Source organism: Bombina bombina, chromosome 8, assembly GCF_027579735.1.
Source record: "Bombina bombina isolate aBomBom1 chromosome 8, aBomBom1.pri, whole genome shotgun sequence".
NCBI classification, from domain to species: domain Eukaryota; kingdom Metazoa; phylum Chordata; class Amphibia; order Anura; family Bombinatoridae; genus Bombina; species Bombina bombina.
In genome coordinates, this window is record NC_069506.1 from 1,259,300 (window position 1) to 1,277,819 (window position 18,520).

The 18,520-nt window shown below is 39.2% G+C and overlaps 1 protein-coding gene across 1 annotated transcript in view; it reads right to left on the reverse strand.

Moving 5' to 3' along the window:
- Positions 1-300: 300 nt before the first annotated feature.
- Positions 301-18,520, reverse strand: part of SC5D (sterol-C5-desaturase) — a 98,001-nt gene continuing 79,781 nt past the window's right edge. The window contains exon 5 of the mRNA XM_053690102.1: positions 301-1,675. Within this exon, the coding sequence (XP_053546077.1) occupies positions 1,229-1,675 (447 nt within the window). The 3' untranslated portion in view covers positions 301-1,228. The remainder of the gene's footprint in view (positions 1,676-18,520) is intronic.

Consider the following 18,520-nt stretch of genomic DNA (forward strand, 5'->3'; position numbering starts at 1 on the left):
TTTGGTCAGAGCTATAGGTGCTTTCTCTCCTTGGCGCATGGTCTCCCACTATCTAGCAAGTTCAGATTGTATTGTCAGATTATCTTTACTAGGGGTTGTGCAGTGCTGGTCTGACTATTTTTACAGGTTACGTTAGTGTGCGCCAATGGCGAGTTTAGATGACCGAGGGGGACAGTGACCTGACAAAGATTAGGGACCACTGCTATATAGAATCAGTGACACGCAGCATTTGCCTCCATGTATAACTCACAGGACCTAGGGGCATTAGTGCACAGCTATAGAAAAACACTAAAACAATACTGAGAAGCTAAAATAATTCATTTTATTTAAATAAACCCTAATGAATTTTCATAAAATCTAGTCTGTGACAATTACAGGAGCAGAGCATTTGTCATATAAAATATAAAGTGATTTATTTGCACAAAATACATTATTTACAGTCCCATCATACAGCGTATAGCACAGAGGAATGTAGTCGTTACTGGAGCAATTACACTGACCGCTCTCGCTACTTTTTATGGGTCACTAGAAAACAGACCCGAGCTCGCGTTTTCTAAGCATTTTGCAGATGTTATACAGTGAGTAAATAACGTATGGAAAAGACGCAGAGTTCTGAACTGTGCATATGTGATCAGTATAATCTGAATACATGGAAAATACAAACCGCAGCAACATTTGTAAATATGGGGAAATGATGTAAAAAATATATGAATGTAAATCAAATAAAAATGTAAAAGGTGATAAATTCCTGTAGTATGAAAATAGCTTATTAAAGATTCTTATACAAAGTCCAGCCTTCCGGCCGCCGGGTATTATTCCCTGTGAGTGACATTTACAAACACAATAATCCTGTACTTTATAAAGTTACATTTATTTCTTAATAATCTGCTTTCATAGTAGAAGGGCAAATAGTAGAAGTCTCCTATGTAGCCAGTAAATATGACGTGCGCCTCCTGCGGCGCTAGTTACACACATGTGTATGTGACAAGATTTACTGCAAAGCCGCAGCATTTTTATAAAATGTACACAATAAATAGTGGTAGAAAATGGAAATTGTGCAACAACATTTATGCTATTTCATTTTCCTCAACATCAGGCTACTGAGTGGGGAATTAGATGCACCATTTCCAATTAAATTTGTATTAAAAAGAATTAAAAGAAAATTCTCTTTTTAATTGTAATTTGTTATTGGCATCTTTATTATATTCCATCTTTTCAAGACTTTCAATTACTTATTTTTACCATTTTCAATGATAGCATTTTCAGGAGATTTGCCTTTACGGAACTTTTTCTCCTCTTCCTCCAGTTTCTTGCAAAGCGTGTGTGGACCGTTGCCTTCAAAAGATGAGGGGTTCTTGTAGGACCCTCCAATTTTATCCCAGAGCGTAAAGTATTGGCCAAAGTTGTAGTCAAAATAAAGGTGATGGTCAGTGTGGTGAGCAGAGCCATTTATCACTTGCTCAAGAAACTTTGGGACACGATAATCTCCATCGTGAATAGACACTGTCCAAATATTGACAAATATGTAGAGGCCAAGGTAGGTTATTTTGTGTAAAGGGAAGAGGAAGGGGTATATGTGATAAGGTAAACTCTGCACAAATCCATCCACGGGATGGAAAGCGTGACTGGCAAAAGGGCTCGTCACTTTCCACTTATGATGAGGCTTATGAAATGTCTGTAAAGGATAAAAAAAAATAGATATTCAGATATTGAAAGGTACCAAAAAAAGGGAAAGACATTAACAGAAATATACATTTAACTGGACAATAGAGGACATTAAACACAAACTGGATGATGCATAAAATTTCAGCCTTATATGAAAAGCATTTTGCACTGAATGAATAATAATTTTGTACTTTTCCTTTTCACTAATTTCTCAGTCCGCTGGAGCAAAAGGATTCTTGTAAACCAATCACCATCCTGCTTTTTATATGATATATTTGCTTTCTCATCCCTTTAAGTGAAAACAACAAATAAATAAGCCTTATAAGAGGAGGCCAAGAACCCACACAAGAGCTTAAATTCCCTCCCATCTCTCCTCAGTTTAACGCATAGCCGAGCAGAGAATAGGAAAGACAAAAGCAGGGTCTATAGCGGTGCCAATTAGAACTGTCACCCCAAAATTGAAATGGGCGGGGCCTATGGACCATCATCATTCCAAAAGAAAATAATTTATCAGGTAAGCATAAATGATGTTTTCTTTTGTATGATGATGATGGTCCATAGGGCTCTATAACATGTGGGATTAATATCCAAGCAGATAGTCCATGTTATGCAAACGGTGGGACAATTTTCAGGCAGTTCCTATTTTTCAGACACTGCCTCCTGAAGGACTTTCCTGCTAAAAGCTGCTTGTGAAGAAACAAAAACATCAAAGCGAAAAAATTGAAAAGATATGCAGGGCAGACCATGTTGCGCTTTGCAAGTCTGCTTCAAATATGCATTATTTTGAAAGCCCGGGAAGTTGCAACTGATCTTGTTAGAATGGGCAGTCATACGTTTTCAGGGAATTTCTCGTCACTAAGAAGGCCTTGTGATTACCTGTTTGAGCCAAGAGGCCAAAACTACAGTTGTAGCCTTCTGCCCTTTAATGAGTCCCAGAGTAGTGGACAAACAAGCTTGAAGATGATCTGAATTCCTTCGAAGATAAAACTTCAATGCTTTGACTACAGCGAGATTATGTAAAAGTAATTTCTTAAAATTATCAGGATCTGGACACAAAGGAGAAATAACCATTTCTTGATTTGATATTTTCAAAAGAAGAAAATATTTAGTACAATGTACAGCTTTATCTTTGTGATAAACTAAACTAATAGGAAGAAATCAGCTCTTTAACCTGTAAAAAAAATACAACCAACCCCCCCCAACAGTTAAACCCACCACCCACACAACCAACCCCCCAAATAAAACCCTAACTAAAAAAAACTAAGCTCTCTATTGCCCTGAAAAGGGCATTTGGATTGGCATTGCTCTTAAATGGGCATTTAGCTCTATTGCTGCCCAAAACCTAATCTAAAACCCACCCAATAAACCCTTAAAAAAAAAAACTAACACTAACCCCCAAAGATCCACTTACAGTTTTAAAGACCGGACATCCATCGTCAACGAAGCCGGGAGAAGTCCTCAACGAAGCGGCAAGAAGTCCTCAACAAAGCCGGGAGAAGTCTTCATCCAAGCTGGGAGAAGTGGTCCTCCAGACGGGCAGAAGTCTTCATCCAGACGGCATCTTCTATCTTCATCCATCCGGCGCGGAGCATCCTCTTCTTACGACGACTCCCGACGAATGAAGGTTCCTTTAAGTGACGTCATCCAAGAGAATTGAGCTTGCATTCTATTGGCTGATTGGAACAGCCAATAGAATGGGAGCTCAATCCTATTGGCTGATTGGATCAGCCAATAGGATTGAAGTTCAATCCTATTGGCTGATTGCATCAGCCAATAGGCTTTTTTCTCTTGTTAAGTGTATCCAGTCCACGGATCATCCATTACTTATGGGATATATTCTCCTTCCCAACAGGAAGCTGCAAGAGTCCACCCACAGCAAAGCTGCTATATAGCTCCTCCCCTAACTGCCATTACCAGTCATTCTCTTGCAAGTCTCAACATAGATAGGAGGTCGTGAGAGTCTGTGGTTTTTTATACTTAGTTTATTTCTTCAATCAAAAGTTTGTTATTTTTAAATGGCACCGGAGTGTGCTGTTTATCTCAGGCAGTATTTGGAAGAAGAATCTGCCTGCGTTTTTTCTATGATCTTAGCAGACGTAACTAAGATCCAGTTGCTGTTCTCACACATTCTGAGGAGTAAGGTACTTCAGAGGGGGAATGGCGTGCAGGTTTTCCTGCAAATAAGGTATGTGCAGTAAAATATTTTTCTAAGGAATGGAATTGACTAAGAAAATACTGCTGATACCGAAGTAATGTAAGTACAGCCTTTAAATGCAGTGAAAGCGACTGGTACCAGGCTGATTGATAGAGATATATGCTAAGGTATGTGCAGTAATATATTTTTCTAAGGAATGGAATTGACTAAGAAAATACTGCTGATACCGAAGTAATGTAAGTAAAGCCTTAAATGCAGTGATAGCGACTGGATCAGGCTTATTAATAGACATACATACTCTTATAAGAATGTGTTTTAAAACGTTTGCTGGCATGTTTAATCGTTTTTTAACATATGTTTGGTGATAAAACTTATTGGGGCCTAATTTTTCCACATGGCTGGCTTAAATTTTGCATAGAAACAGTTATAGGGAAGGTAATCCACAGCTCAGCTGTGGCAGTTTTGTTGTGTCTGTTTAAAAAAATGTCGTTTTTTTTTTTTTATCTGTTTTTTGCATTAAGAGGTTAATCATCCATTTGCAAGTGGGTGCAATGCTCTGTTAACTTATTACATGTACTGTAAAAATTTCGTTTGATTTACTGCCTTTTTTCACTGTTTTTCAAATTTTGACAAAATTTGTTTCTCTTAAAGGCACAGTAACGTTTGTTATATTTGCTTGTTAACTTGATTTAAAGTGTTTTCCAAGCTTACTAGTCTCTTTATTAGTTCTAACATGTCTAACATAGAGGAGGCTCTGTGTTTATTATGTTTAAAGCCATGGTGGAACCCCATTTTAGAATGTGTACCAGATGTACTGATTTCATGTTAAACAATAAAGATCATTTTTTGTATTTAAAAACATTATCACCAGAGGATTCTGTAGAGGGGGAAGTTATGCCGACTAACTCTCCCCACGTGTCAGACCCTTTGACTCCCGCTTTAGGGACTCACGCTCAAATGGCGCCAAGTACATCAAGGGCACCCATAGCATTTATTTTACCAGAGGATTCTGTCGAGGGGGAAGTTATGCCGACTAACTCTCCCCACGTGTCAGACCCTTTGACTCCCGCTCCAGGGACTCACGCTCAAATGGCGCCAAGTATATCAATGGCGCCCATAGCGTTTATTTTACAAGACATGGCAAAGGTTGTGTATAATACACTGGCAGCAGTATTAGTCAGACTACCTGAAATTAAAGGAAAGCAAAACAGCTCTGGGGGTAGATACAGAGCATACAGACGCTTTAAGAACCATGTCTGATACTACCTCACAATATGCTTAGTCTGTGGGTGATATTTGTGACTCAGGGAAGATGATTTAACCTGATTCTGATATTTCTACATTTAAAATTTATGCTTGAGAACCTCCACTTGTTGCTCAGGGAGGCTTTAGCTGCTCTGAATGAATGTGTACAATCGCAGTGCCAGAGAAATTGTGTAGACTGGATAAATAATATGCAGTGCCGGTGTGTACTTATGTTTTTCCAATACCTAAAGAGGTTTACTAAAATTTTTCATAAGGAATGGGATAGACCAGGTGTGCCGTTCTCTTCCCCTCCTATTTTTTAGAAGAATGTTTTCTAATAGTTGCCACCACACGGGACTTATGGCAGACAGTTCCTAAGGTGGAGAGAAGAGTTTCTACTCTAGCTAAGCGTACCACTACCTCTGGCGAGGACTGTTGTGCTTTTTTAGATCCAATGGATAAAAAATGTTTATTCCACAAGGTTTTATCCTGCAGCCCCTTGCACGCATTGCTCCTGTCACTGCTGCTGCGGCGTTCTGGTTTGAGTCTCTTGATGAGGCTTTACAGGCTCCATTGGATGAATATATTTGACAAGCTTAGAGCACTTAAGCTAGCCAATTCCTTTGTTTTCTGATGCCTTTGTTCCTTTGACTAGACTAATGGCTAAGAATTCTGTTTTTTACTATACTGGCGCGCAGAGCGCTATGGCTTATATCATGGTCAGCTGTCGTGACTTTAATAAATAAGCTACTTAACTTCCCTTCAAGGGGCAGACCCTATTCAGGCCTAGTTTGAAGGAGATTATTACTTATATCACTGGAGGAAAAGATCATGCCCTTCCTCAGGACAGGTCCAAATCAAGGGACAAAAAATGCCTAATTTTCGTGCCTTTCGAAAATTCAAGGCAGGTGTGGCATCAACTTCCTCTAAGGCAGACAACCGGACCTGGAACAAAGATAAGCAGGTCAAGGAGCCTGCTGCTGCCTCTAAAACAGCATGAGGAACGGACCCCTATCTGGTAACGGATCCTATAGGGGGCAGACTTCATTCTTCGCCCAGGCGTGGGCAAGAGATGCCCAGGATCCCTGGGCATTGGAAATTATACCCCAGAGATATCTTCTGGATTTCAAAGCTTTCCCCCCCAAAAAAGGGGAGTTTTTGCCTTTCACATTTATCTGCAAACCAGATAAAGAAAGAGACATTCTTGCATTGTGTACGTGACCCATTCAGTTCCAATAGAGGAACAGGGACACAGTTTTCCACAAATCGGTTTGTGGTTCCCAAGGAAAGGAAACCTTCAGACCTATTTTGGATCTAAAAGATCTTAAACAAATTCTTTAGAATTCTATCATTTAAGATGGAAACTATTCGTACCATCTTAACTATGATCCAGGAGAGTCAATAGAGGACTACAATGGATTTGAAGGATGCTTATCCTCACATTACGATGCATAAAGATCACCATCGGTTTTTCAGGTTTGCCTTTCTAGACAGGCATTACCAGTTTGTAGCTCTTTCCTTTGGGTTAACTACAGCCCCTAGAATCTTTATGGAGGTTCTGGGGTCACTTTGGCGGTCCTTAGGCCGCGGGGCATAGAAGTGGCCCCTTATTTAGTCTCATACGGACGTAGTACTGGCATTTCTGAGATCGCATGGGTGGAAAGTGAACAAGGAAAGAGTTCTCTATCCCCAATATCAAGGGTTTCCCTCCTAGGGATTCTGATAGATTTTGTAGAAATTAAAATTTACCTGACGGAGTCCAGGTTGTCAAAGTTTCTAAATTTCTGCCGTGTTCTTCATTCCATCCGCGCCCTTTGGTGGCTCAGTACATGAATGTAATCGGCTTAATGGTAGCGGCAAGGGACATAGTACCGTTTGCACGCCTACATTTCAGACCACTGCAACTATGCATGCTCAGCCAGAGGAACGGGGATTACACAGATTTGTTCTCCTGTTAAATCCGGACCAAGAAACCAGAGATTCTCTTCTCTGGTGACTATCTCGGGTCCATCTGTCCAAGGGTATGACCTTCCGCAGGTCAGATGGGACAATTGTTACAACAGATGCCAGCCTTTTAGGTTGGGATACAGTCTGGAACTCCCTGAAGGCTCAGGGATAGTGGACTCAGGAGGAGACCCTCCTTCTAATGAATATTCTGGAACTGGGAGCGATATTCCATGCTTTTCAGACTTGGCCTCAGTTAGCAACTCTGAGGTACATCATATTTCAGTCGGACAATATCACGACTGTGGCTTACATCAACCATCAAGGGGGAACAGAAGTTCCCTAGCAATGTTAGAAGTCTTAAAATAATTCACTGGACAGAGACTCACTCTTGTCTAAAAGCTATCCCTATCCCAGGTGTTGAGAACTGGGAGGCAGATTTTCTAAGTCGTCAGACTTTTCATCCGGGGGAGTGGGAATTCCCTCCGGAGGGGTTTGCACAAGATCAAGCAGGAGAGTGCTTTGGTGCTTTTGACAGCGCCTGCGTGGCCACGCAGGACCTGGTATGCAGATCTGGTGGACATGTCATCCTTTCCACCACGGTCTCTGCTTCTGAGACAGGACACTCTACCTCAGGGTCTTTTCAACCATCTAAATATAACTAATCTGAGATGGACTGCCTGGAGACAGAACGCTTGATGTTATCAAAGCATGGCTTCTCCGAGTCAGTAATTGATACCTTAATACAGGCATAAAAGCCTGTCTCTAGGAAAATTTAACATAAGATATGGTGTAAATATCTTATTGTTATGAATCCAAGGGTTACTCATGGAGTAAAGTCTGGATTCCCAGGATATTATCTTTTCTCCAAGATGATTTTGAGAAAAGGGTTGTCAGCTAGTTCTTTAAAAGGACAGATTTCTACTCTGTCTATTCTTTTGCACAAGCGTCTGGCAGGTATTCTAGACGTTCAGGCATTTGGTCAGGCTTTGGTTAGAACCAAGCCTGTGGTTAAAAATGTTGCTCCGCCATGGAGCTTAAAGCTGGTTCTTAAGGTTCTTCAAGGAGTTCCATGTGAACCTTTTCATTCCATAGATATCAAACTTCTATCTTGGAAAGTTCCTTTTTGGTAGCTATTTCCTCGGCTCATAGAGTCTCCGAGTTATCTGCGTTGCAATGTGATTCTCCTTATCTGGTTCTCCGTACGGATAAGGTAGTCCTGTGTACCAACCTGGGTTTTTACCTAAGGTGGTATCTAACAAGAATATCACTCAAGAGATTGTTGTTCCATTCTTGTATCCTAATCCTTCTTCAAAGAAGGAACGTCTATTACACAATTTGGACGTGGTTCGTGTTTTAAAGTTTTACTTACAAGCTACTACAGATTTTCATCAAACATTCACCTTGTTTGTTGTCTATTCTGGACAGAGGAGAGGTCAAAGGACTTCAGCAACCTCTCTGTCTTTTTGGTTAAAAAGCATAATTCATTTAGCTTATGAGACTGCTGGACAGCAGCCTCCTGAAGGGATTACAGCTCATTCTACTAGAGCTGTGGTTTTCACTTAGGCCTTTTTTAAATGTGGCTTCTGTTGAACAGATTACAAGATGGAGTCTTGGTCTGCGTTTCATACTTTTTCAAATTTAACAAATTTGATACCTTGCTTCTTCGGAGGCTATTTTTGGGAGAAAGGGTTTTTTACAGGCAGTGGTAACTTCCGTTTAAGTACCTGCCTTGTCCCTCCCATCATCCGTGTACTTTAGCTTTGGTATTGGTATCCCATAAGTAATGGATGATCCGTGGACTGGATACACTTAACAAGAGAAAACATAATTTATGCTTACCTGATAAATTTATTTCTCTTGTAGTGTATCCAGTCCACGGCCCGCCCTGTCACTTTAAGGCAGGTAATTTTTCCATTAAACTACAGTCACCACTGCACCCTATGGTTTTCCTTTCTCTGCATGTTTTCGGTCGAATGACTGGTAATGGCAGTTAGGGGAGGAGCTATATAGCAGCTTTGCTGTGGGTGGACTCTTGCAGCTTCCTGTTGGGAAGGAGAATATATCCCATAAGTAATGGATGATCCGTGGACTGGATACACTACAAGAGAAATAAATTTATCAGGTAAGCATAAATTATGTTTTTTAACCTTAATTCCGATTGGCTGATAGAATTCTATCAGCCAATCGGAATCTAAGGGACACCATCTTGGATTCAACCTTCATTTGTCGGGAGTCGTCGTAAAAAGAGGATGCTCCATGCCCGATGTCTTGAAGATGGACCCGCTCCGCGCCGGATGGATGAAGATAGATGATGCCGTCTGGATGAAGACTTCTGCCCGTCTGGAGGACCATTTCTCCCGGCTTGGATGAAGACTTCTCACGGCTTCGTTGAGAACATCTTGCAGCTTCGTTGAGGACTTCTCCAGGCTTCATTGATGATGGATGTCCGGTCTTCAAAGCTGTAAGTGGATTTTCGGGGGTTAGTGTTAGTTTTTTTTTTAGGATTTATTGGGTGGGTTTTAGATTAGGGTTTGGGTAGCAATAGAGCTAAATGTCCTTTTAAGGGCAATGCCCATCCAAATGCCCTTTTCAGGGCAATGGGGAGCTTAGTTTTTTTAAGTTAGGGTTTTATTTGGGGGGTTGGTTGTGTGTGGTTTTTTTTTACAGGTAAAAGAGCTGATTTCTTTGGGGCAATGCCCCGCAAAAGGCCCTTTTAAGGGCTATTGGTAGTTTAGTTTAGGCTAGGGTTTTTTTTTATTTTAGGGGGGGGCTTTTTTATTTTGATAGGGCTATTAGATTAGGTGTAATTAGTTCAAATATCTTGTAATTTGTTTTTTATTTTGTGTAATTTAGTGTTTGTTTTTTTGTAATTTAGGTATTTGTATTTAATTTTGTTAATTGTATTTAATTTAGGTAATTTATTTAATTGTAGTGTAAGGTTAGATGTTAGTGTAAGACAGGTAAATTTGTATTTATTTTAGCTAGGTAGTTAGTAAATCGTTAACTATTTAGTAACTATTCTACCTAGTTAAAATAAATACAAACTTGCCTGTAAAATAAAATAAACCCTAAGCTAGATACAATGTAACTATTAGTTATATTGTAGCTAGCTTAGGGTTTATTTTATAGGTAAGTATTTAGTTTTAAATAGGAATTATTTAGTTAATAATAGTAGGTTTTCTTTAGATTTATTTTAATTATATTTAAGTTAGGGGTGGTTAGGGTTAGACTTAGGTTTAAGGGTTAATAACTTTAGTAACTTTTAGTTCAGATCGACGATATACTCTTATTTATATACCATTACCTCTGCTGATTTTCGTTTCAGTACTGGTTTGGCTTTCTACAAACATGTAGATGAGTGTCCTGGGGTAAGTAAATCTTATTTTCTGTGACACTCTAAGCTATGGTTGGGCACTTTATTTATAAAGTTCTAAATATATGTATTCAAACATTTATTTGCCTTGACTCAGAATGTTCAACATTCCTTATTTTCAGACAGTCAGTTTCATATTTGGGATAATGCGCTTGAATCATTAATTTTTTCTTACCTTAAAAATTTGACTTTTTTTCCCTGTGGGCTGTTAGGCTCGCGGGGGCTGAAAATGCTTCATTTTATTGCGTCATTCTTGGCGCGGACTTTTTTGGCGCAAAAAATCTTTTCTGTTTCCGGCGTCATACGTGTCGCCGGAAGTTGCGTCATTTTTTGACGTCCTTTTGCGCCAAAAATGTCGGCGTTCCGGATGTGGCGTCATTTTTGGCGCCAAAAAGCATTTAGGCGCCAAACAATGTGGGCGTATTATTTGGCGCCAAAAAATATGGGCGTCGCTTTTGTCTCCACATTATTTCAGTCTCATTTTTTCTTTGCTTCTGGTTACTAGAAGCTTGTTTATTGGCATTTTTTCCCATTCCTGAAACTGTCATTTAAGGAATTTGATCAATTTTGCTTTATATGTTGTTTTTTCTCTTACATATTGCAAGATGTCTCACGTTGCATCTGAGTCAGAAGATACTTCAGGAAAATCGCTGTCTAGTGCTGGAACTACCAAAGCTAAGTGTATCTGCTGTAAACTTTTGGTAGCTATTCCTCCGGCTGTTGTTTGTATTAATTGTCATGACAAACTTGTTAAAGCAGATAATATTTCCTTTAGTAATGTACCATTGCCTGTTGCAGTTCCCTCAACATCTAAGGTGCAGAATGTTCCTGATAACATAAGAGATTTTGTTTCTGAATCCATCAAGAAGGCTATGTCTGTTATTTCTCCTTCTAGTAAACATAAAAAATCTTTTAAAACTTCTCTCTCTACAGATGAATTTTTAAATGAACATCATCATTCTGGTTCTGATGACTCTTCTGGTTCAGAGGATTCTGTCTCAGAGATTGATGCTGATAAATCTTCATATTTATTTAAAATGGAATTTATTCGTTCTTTACTTAAAGAAGTACTAATTGCTTTAGAAATAGAGGATTCTGGTCCTCTTGATACTAATTCTAAACGTTTAGATAAGGTGTTTAAATCTCCTGTGGTTATTCCAGAAGTTTTTCCTGTTCCTAATGCTATTTCTGAAGTAATTTCCAGAGAATGGGATAAATTGGGTAATTCATTTACTCCTTCTAAACGTTTTAAGCAATTATATCCTGTGCCGTCTGACAGATTAGAATTTTGGGACAAAATCCCTAAAGTTGATGGGGCTATTTCTACCCTTGCTAAACGTACTACTATTCCTACGTCAGATGGTACTTCGTTTAAAGATCCTTTAGATAGGAAAATTGAATCCTTTCTAAGAAAAGCTTATCTGTGTTCAGGTAATCTTCTTAGACCTGCTATATCTTTGGCTGATGTTGCTGCAGCTTCAACTTTTTGGTTGGAGACTTTAGCACAACAAGTAACAGATCATGATTCTCATAATATTATTATTCTTCTTCAGCATGCTAATAATTTTATCTGTGATGCCATTTTTGATATTATCACAGTTGATGTCAGGTTTATGTCTCTAGCTATTTTAGCTAGAAGAGCTTTATGGCTTAAAACTTGGAATGCTGATATGGCTTCTAAATCAACTCTACTTTCCATTTCTTTCCAGGGTAACAAATTATTTGGTTCTCAGTTGGATTCCATTATCTCAACTGTTACTGGTGGGAAAGGAACTTTTTTACCACAGGATAAAAAATCTAAGGGTAAAAACAGGGCTAATAATCGTTTTCGTTCCTTTCATTTCAACAAAGAACAAAAGCCTGATCCTTCATCCTCAGGAGCAGTTTCAGTTTGGAAACCATCTCCAGTCTGGAATAAATCCAAACCTTCTAGAAAGGCAAAGCCTGCTTCTAAGTCCACATGAAGGTGCGGCCCTCATTCCAGTTCAGCTGGTAGGGGGCAGGTTACGTTTTTTCAAAGAAATTTGGATCAATTCTGTTCACAATCTTTGGATTCAGAACATTGTTTCAGAAGGGTACAGAATTGGTTTCAAGATGAGACCTCCTGCAAAGAGATTTTTTCTTTCCCGTGTCCCAGTAAATCCAGTGAAAGCTCAAGCATTTCTGAATTGTGTTTCAGATCTAGAGTTGGCTGGAGTAATTATGCCAGTTCCAGTTCTGGAACAGGGGATGGGGTTTTATTCAAATCTCTTCATTGTACCAAAGAAGGAGAATTCCTTCAGACCAGTTCTGGATCTAAAAATATTGAATCGTTATGTAAGGATACCAACGTTCAAAATGGTAACTGTAAGGACTATCTTGCCTTTTGTTCAGCAAGGGCATTATATGTCCACAATAGATTTACAGGATGCTTATCTGCATATTCCGATTCATCCAGATCATTATCAGTTCCTGAGATTCTCTTTTCTGGACAAGCATTACCAGTTTGTGGCTCTGCCGTTTGGCCTAGCTACAGCTCCAAGAATTTTTACAAAGGTTCTCGGTGCCCTTCTGTCTGTAATCAGAGAACAGGGTATTGTGGTATTTCCTTATTTGGACGATATCTTGGTACTTGCTCAGTCTTTACATTTAGCAGAATCTCATACGAATCGACTTGTGTTGTTTCTTCAAGATCATGGTTGGAGGATCAATTTACCAAAAAGTTCATTGATTCCTCAGACAAGGGTAACCTTTCTGGGTTTCCAGATAGATTCAGTGTCCATGACTCTGTCTTTAACAGACAAGAGACGTCTAAAATTGATTTCAGCTTGTCGAAACCTTCAGTCACAATCATTCCCTTCGGTAGCCTTATGCATGGAAATTCTAGGTCTTATGACTGCTGCATCGGACGCGATCCCCTTTGCTCGTTTTCACATGCGACCTCTTCAGCTCTGTATGCTGAATCAATGGTGCAGGGATTACACAAAGATATCTCAATTAATATCTTTAAAACCGATTGTACGACACTCTCTAACGTGGTGGACAGATCACCATCGTTTAATTCAGGGGGCTTCTTTTGTGCTTCCGACCTGGACTGTAATTTCAACAGATGCAAGTCTCACAGGTTGGGGAGCTGTGTGGGGATCTCTGACGGCACAAGGAGTTTGGGAATCTCAGGAGGTGAGATTACCGATCAATATTTTGGAACTCCGTGCAATTTTCAGAGCTCTTCAGTCTTGGTCTCTTCTGAAGAGAGAATCGTTCATTTGTTTTCAGACAGACAATGTCACAACTGTGGCATACATAAATCATCAAGGAGGGACTCACAGTCCTCTGGCTATGAAAGAAGTATCTCGAATTCTGGTTTGGGCGGAATCCAGCTCCTGTCTAATCTCTGCGGTTCATATCCCAGGTATAGACAATTGGGAAGCGGATTATCTCAGTCGCCAAACGTTGCATCCGGGCGAATGGTCTCTTCACCCAGAGGTATTTCTTCAGATTGTTCAAATATGGGAGCTTCCAGAAATAGATCTGATGGCGTCTCATCTAAACAAGAAACTTCCCAGGTATCTGTCCAGATCCCGGGATCCTCAGGCGGAAGCAGTGGATGCATTATCACTTCCTTGGAAGTATCATCCTGCTTATATCTTTCCGCCTCTAGTTCTTCTTCCAAGAGTAATCTCCAAGATTCTGAAGGAATGCTCGTTTGTTCTGCTGGTAGCTCCGGCATGGCCTCACAGGTTTTGGTATGCGGATCTTGTCCGGATGGCCTCTTGCCATCCGTGGACTCTTCCGCTACGACCAGACCTTCTGTCGCAAGGTCCTTTTTTCCATCAGGATCTCAAATCCTTAAATTTAAAGGTATGGAGATTGAACGCTTGATTCTTAGTCAAAGAGGTTTCTCTGACTCTGTGATTAATACTATGTTACAGGCTCGTAAATCTGTATCCAGAGAGATATATTATAGAGTCTGGAAGACTTATATTTCTTGATGTCTTTCTCATCATTTTTCTTGGCATTCTTTTAGAATTCCAAGAATTTTACAGTTTCTTCAGGATGGTTTAGATAAAGGTTTGTCCGCAAGTTCCTTGAAAGGACAAATCTCTGCTCTTTCTGTTCTTTTTCACAGAAAGATTGCTAATCTTCCTGATATTCATTGTTTTGTACAAGCTTTGGTTCGTATAAAACCTGTCATTAAGTCAATTTCTCCTCCTTGGAGTTTGAATTTGGTTCTAGGGGCTCTTCAAGCTCCTCCGTTTGAACCTATGCATTCATTGGACATTAAATTACTTTCTTGGAAAGTTTTGTTCCTTTTGGCAATCTCTTCTGCCAGAAGAGTTTCTGAATTATCTGCTCTTTCTTGTGAGTCTCCTTTTCTGATTTTTCATCAGGATAAGGCAGTGTTGCGAACTTCTTTTGAATTTTTACCTAAAGTTGTGAATTCCAACAACATTAGTAGAGAAATTGTGGTTCCTTCATTATGTCCTAATCCTAAGAATTCTAAGGAGAAATCGTTACATTCTTTGGATGTTGTTAGAGCTTTGAAATATTATGTTGAAGCTACTAAGTCTTTCCGAAAGACTTCTAGTTTATTTGTTATCTTTTCCGGTTCTAGAAAAGGCCAGAAAGCTTCTGCCATTTCTTTGGCATCTTGGTTGAAATCTTTAATTCATCTTGCCTATGTTGAGTCCGGTAAAACTCCGCCTCAAAGGATTACAGCTCATTCTACTAGGTCAGTTTCTACTTCCTGGGCCTTTAGGAATGAAGCTTCGATTGATCAGATTTGCAAAGCAGCAACTTGGTCCTCTTTGCATACTTTTACTAAATTCTACCATTTTGATGTATTTTCTTCTTCTGAAGCAGTTTTTGGTAGAAAAGTACTTCAGGCAGCGGTTTCAGTTTGAATCTTCTGCTTATGTTTTTCATTAAACTTTATTTTGGGTGTGGATTATTTTCAGCAGGAATTGGCTGTCTTTATTTTATCCCTCCCTCTCTAGTGACTCTTGTGTGGAAAGATCCACATCTTGGGTAATCATTATCCCATACGTCACTAGCTCATGGACTCTTGCTAATTACATGAAAGAAAACATAATTTATGTAAGAACTTACCTGATAAATTCATTTCTTTCATATTAGCAAGAGTCCATGAGGCCCACCCTTTTTTTGTGGTGGTTATGATTTTTGTATAAAGCACAATTATTCCAATTCCTTATTTTATATGCTTTCGCACTTTTTTATCACCCCACTTCTTGGCTATTCGTTAAACTGAATTGTGGGTGTGGTGAGGGGTGTATTTATAGGCATTTTGAGGTTTGGGAAACTTTGCCCCTCCTGGTAGGAATGTATATCCCATACGTCACTAGCTCATGGACTCTTGCTAATATGAAAGAAATGAATTTATCAGGTAAGTTCTTACATAAATTATGTTTTTGGCCTCCAAAAAAAAGCTTGTAATATCAGCGCTATGGAAGTCCCATTGAAAAAAAGACTTTACACAAGTTGCGTAAGTTAATTTGCGGTACAGATAAAAAAGTGTGTGGGACAGCTGTACCTACAAGAGTCTTAATAGCAGCGGTAGTGAAAAAACAGCGTTATGAGCCTTAACGCTGCTTTTTTACTCATAACGCAAAACTCTTAATCTAGCAGATAGGTCTTTTAGAACAATGGAAAAAAAATTAAACTAGCAGTATACTATTTAAAATCTATACTAAAGAGGGATTAGTTGATATAAATGCATAATAAATAGTTAATAGGGTGTTACTAACATTAAAGGGGAAATTCATTTTAAAAAACAATTTTAATAATTTTAATAAAGAAAAACTATTTTTAGAGAGAAGTTATAAGTGAAGAAGGAATATTTACAGATTTTTGCATCTTTAAGAAAGCATCCCAGGTCGAAATCTATATTCAGCCCTGTGGGTGTCAGAGTGTTCAACTCAAATATCCACTTGGCTTCTAGCCTTAATAAGACATTATGCAGATCACCCCCTCTCCAATTTGTCTTTATTTGTCTATTATAGTATATATAAAGAATATTAGATTAGCCCCATTACAGTGTTTAAAGTGCTTGGGCACTGGAAGCTCTGTATTCCTCTCTTCATTCATATTTTCAATTGATCTCTTGCTGGTCTTTCTGATTCCCCCACATATTGTATCCCACATTTGCACTCTAATAGATAAATGACCTATTCTCAGGATAATACTTTATTGCCTCTAGGCCTTTATTATGTTGTATACTTCTATACAGTGATGATACATTACACGTGGCCAAGATATAATCATTTTCCCAATTATTCTCTTCCAAAATCTTAAGGACTTCTGTGGAGTCTTTCAGAAATGAGGGGAGGGTAGTTACATATTTCTGCAAATAATATTCAATGTATTCAGATAAATTAGCTGTGATAGACCCTATTCCGGAGATAATAGGGTGACCTGGGGGGGAGGTTAAAGATTTATGGATCTTTGGTAAACAATGAAAAAGGTTTTCTATAAAAGGTACATAGACAACATCATTATAGTGTGGAAGGGAAATGAGGAAGAGTTGGATTGGTTTGTTTCTAGAATGAACAATAAAGACTAATTTAAAATGTACCTATGTTAGTAGCAAACTTCAAATACAATTCTTAGACTTAGACATTAGGATAGAAGACAACAAGATTATGACAAAAACATATTTTAAACCTGTGGATGCAAATAATTATATCCACGCAACTAGTTGTCATCTAAACAGATGGGAAAAGAATATCCCAGGGAGTCAGTTCACAAGAATTCGAAAAAAAATGTCAATAGTGACAAAGACAATATAACCCAATCAAACACATTAGCAAAACAATTTGAAGAAACAGGATATTGCCCAGCCAAGGGAAAACTAATTATATAAGAAACCAAAAGAGAAAAAAGATGAAGGAAAAGATGCACTGTTTTTACCCTTTTATAACACAATTTAATTGTAATCAATGTATAATAGAAAAAATGATTAACAGGTCAGGGGGGAGTTGGTCCGCCCTGCTTTCTGAGTTTTTTCTCTTGTTCCTTTCTCTGTGGGCGGCCTTAAATTCTTTTTTATTCATTCTTCTGGCACATTTTTTCACCCTGATATTTCTCCTACTGTTCCTTGTTCCCTAGGCAGAATAACTGGGGGATGAGGGAAGTGGAGGAGGTATTTAAGCCTTTGGCTGGGGTGTCTTTGCCTCCTCCTGGTGGCCAGGTTATGTATTTCCTAAAAGTAATGAATGCAGCTGCGGACTCTGCCCATACAGAAGAAAACAAAATTTATGCTTACCTGATAAATTTCTTTCTCTTGTGGTGTATCCAGTCCACGGGTTCATCCATTACTTGTGGGATATTCTCCTTCCCAACAGGAATTTGCAAGAGGACACCCACAGCAGAGCTGTCTATATAGCTCCTCCCATAACTGCCACCCCCAGTCATTTGACCGAAGACAAGCAAGAAAAAAGAAGAAACTATAGGGTGCAGTGGTGACTGTAGTTTAAAAATAAAAAACACCTGCCTTAAAATGACAGGGCGGGCCGTGGACTGGATACACCACAAGAGAAAGAAATTTATCAGGTAAGCATAAATTTTGTTTTCTCTTGTAAGGTGTATCCAGTCCACGGGTTCATCCATTACTTGTGGGATACCAATACCAAAGCTTTAGGACACGGATGAAGGGAGGGACAAGGCAGGAACTGAAATGGAAGGCACCACTGCCTGCAAGACCTTTCTCCCAAAAATAGCCTCCGAGGAAGCAAAAGTATAAAATTTGTAGAATTTAGAAAAAGTATGAAGCGAAGACCAAGTCGCCGCCTTACAAATCTGTTCAACAGAGGCCTCATTTTTAAAAGCCCATGTGGAAGCTACCGCTCTAGTGGAATGAGCTGTAATTCTTTCAGGAGGCTGCTGGCCAGCAGTCTCATAAGCTAAACGGATTATGCTTAAAGAGAAGATGCCGAAGCCTTTAGGCCTCTCCTCTGTCCAGAGTAGACAAAAAACAATGCAGATGTTTGACGAAAATCCTAAGCACGAACCACGTCAAGATTGTGTAATAGACGTTCCTTCTTTGAAGAAGGATTAGGACACAATGACGGAACAACAATCTCCTGATTGATATTCTTATTAGATACCACCTTAGGAAGAAACACAGGTTTGCTACGCAA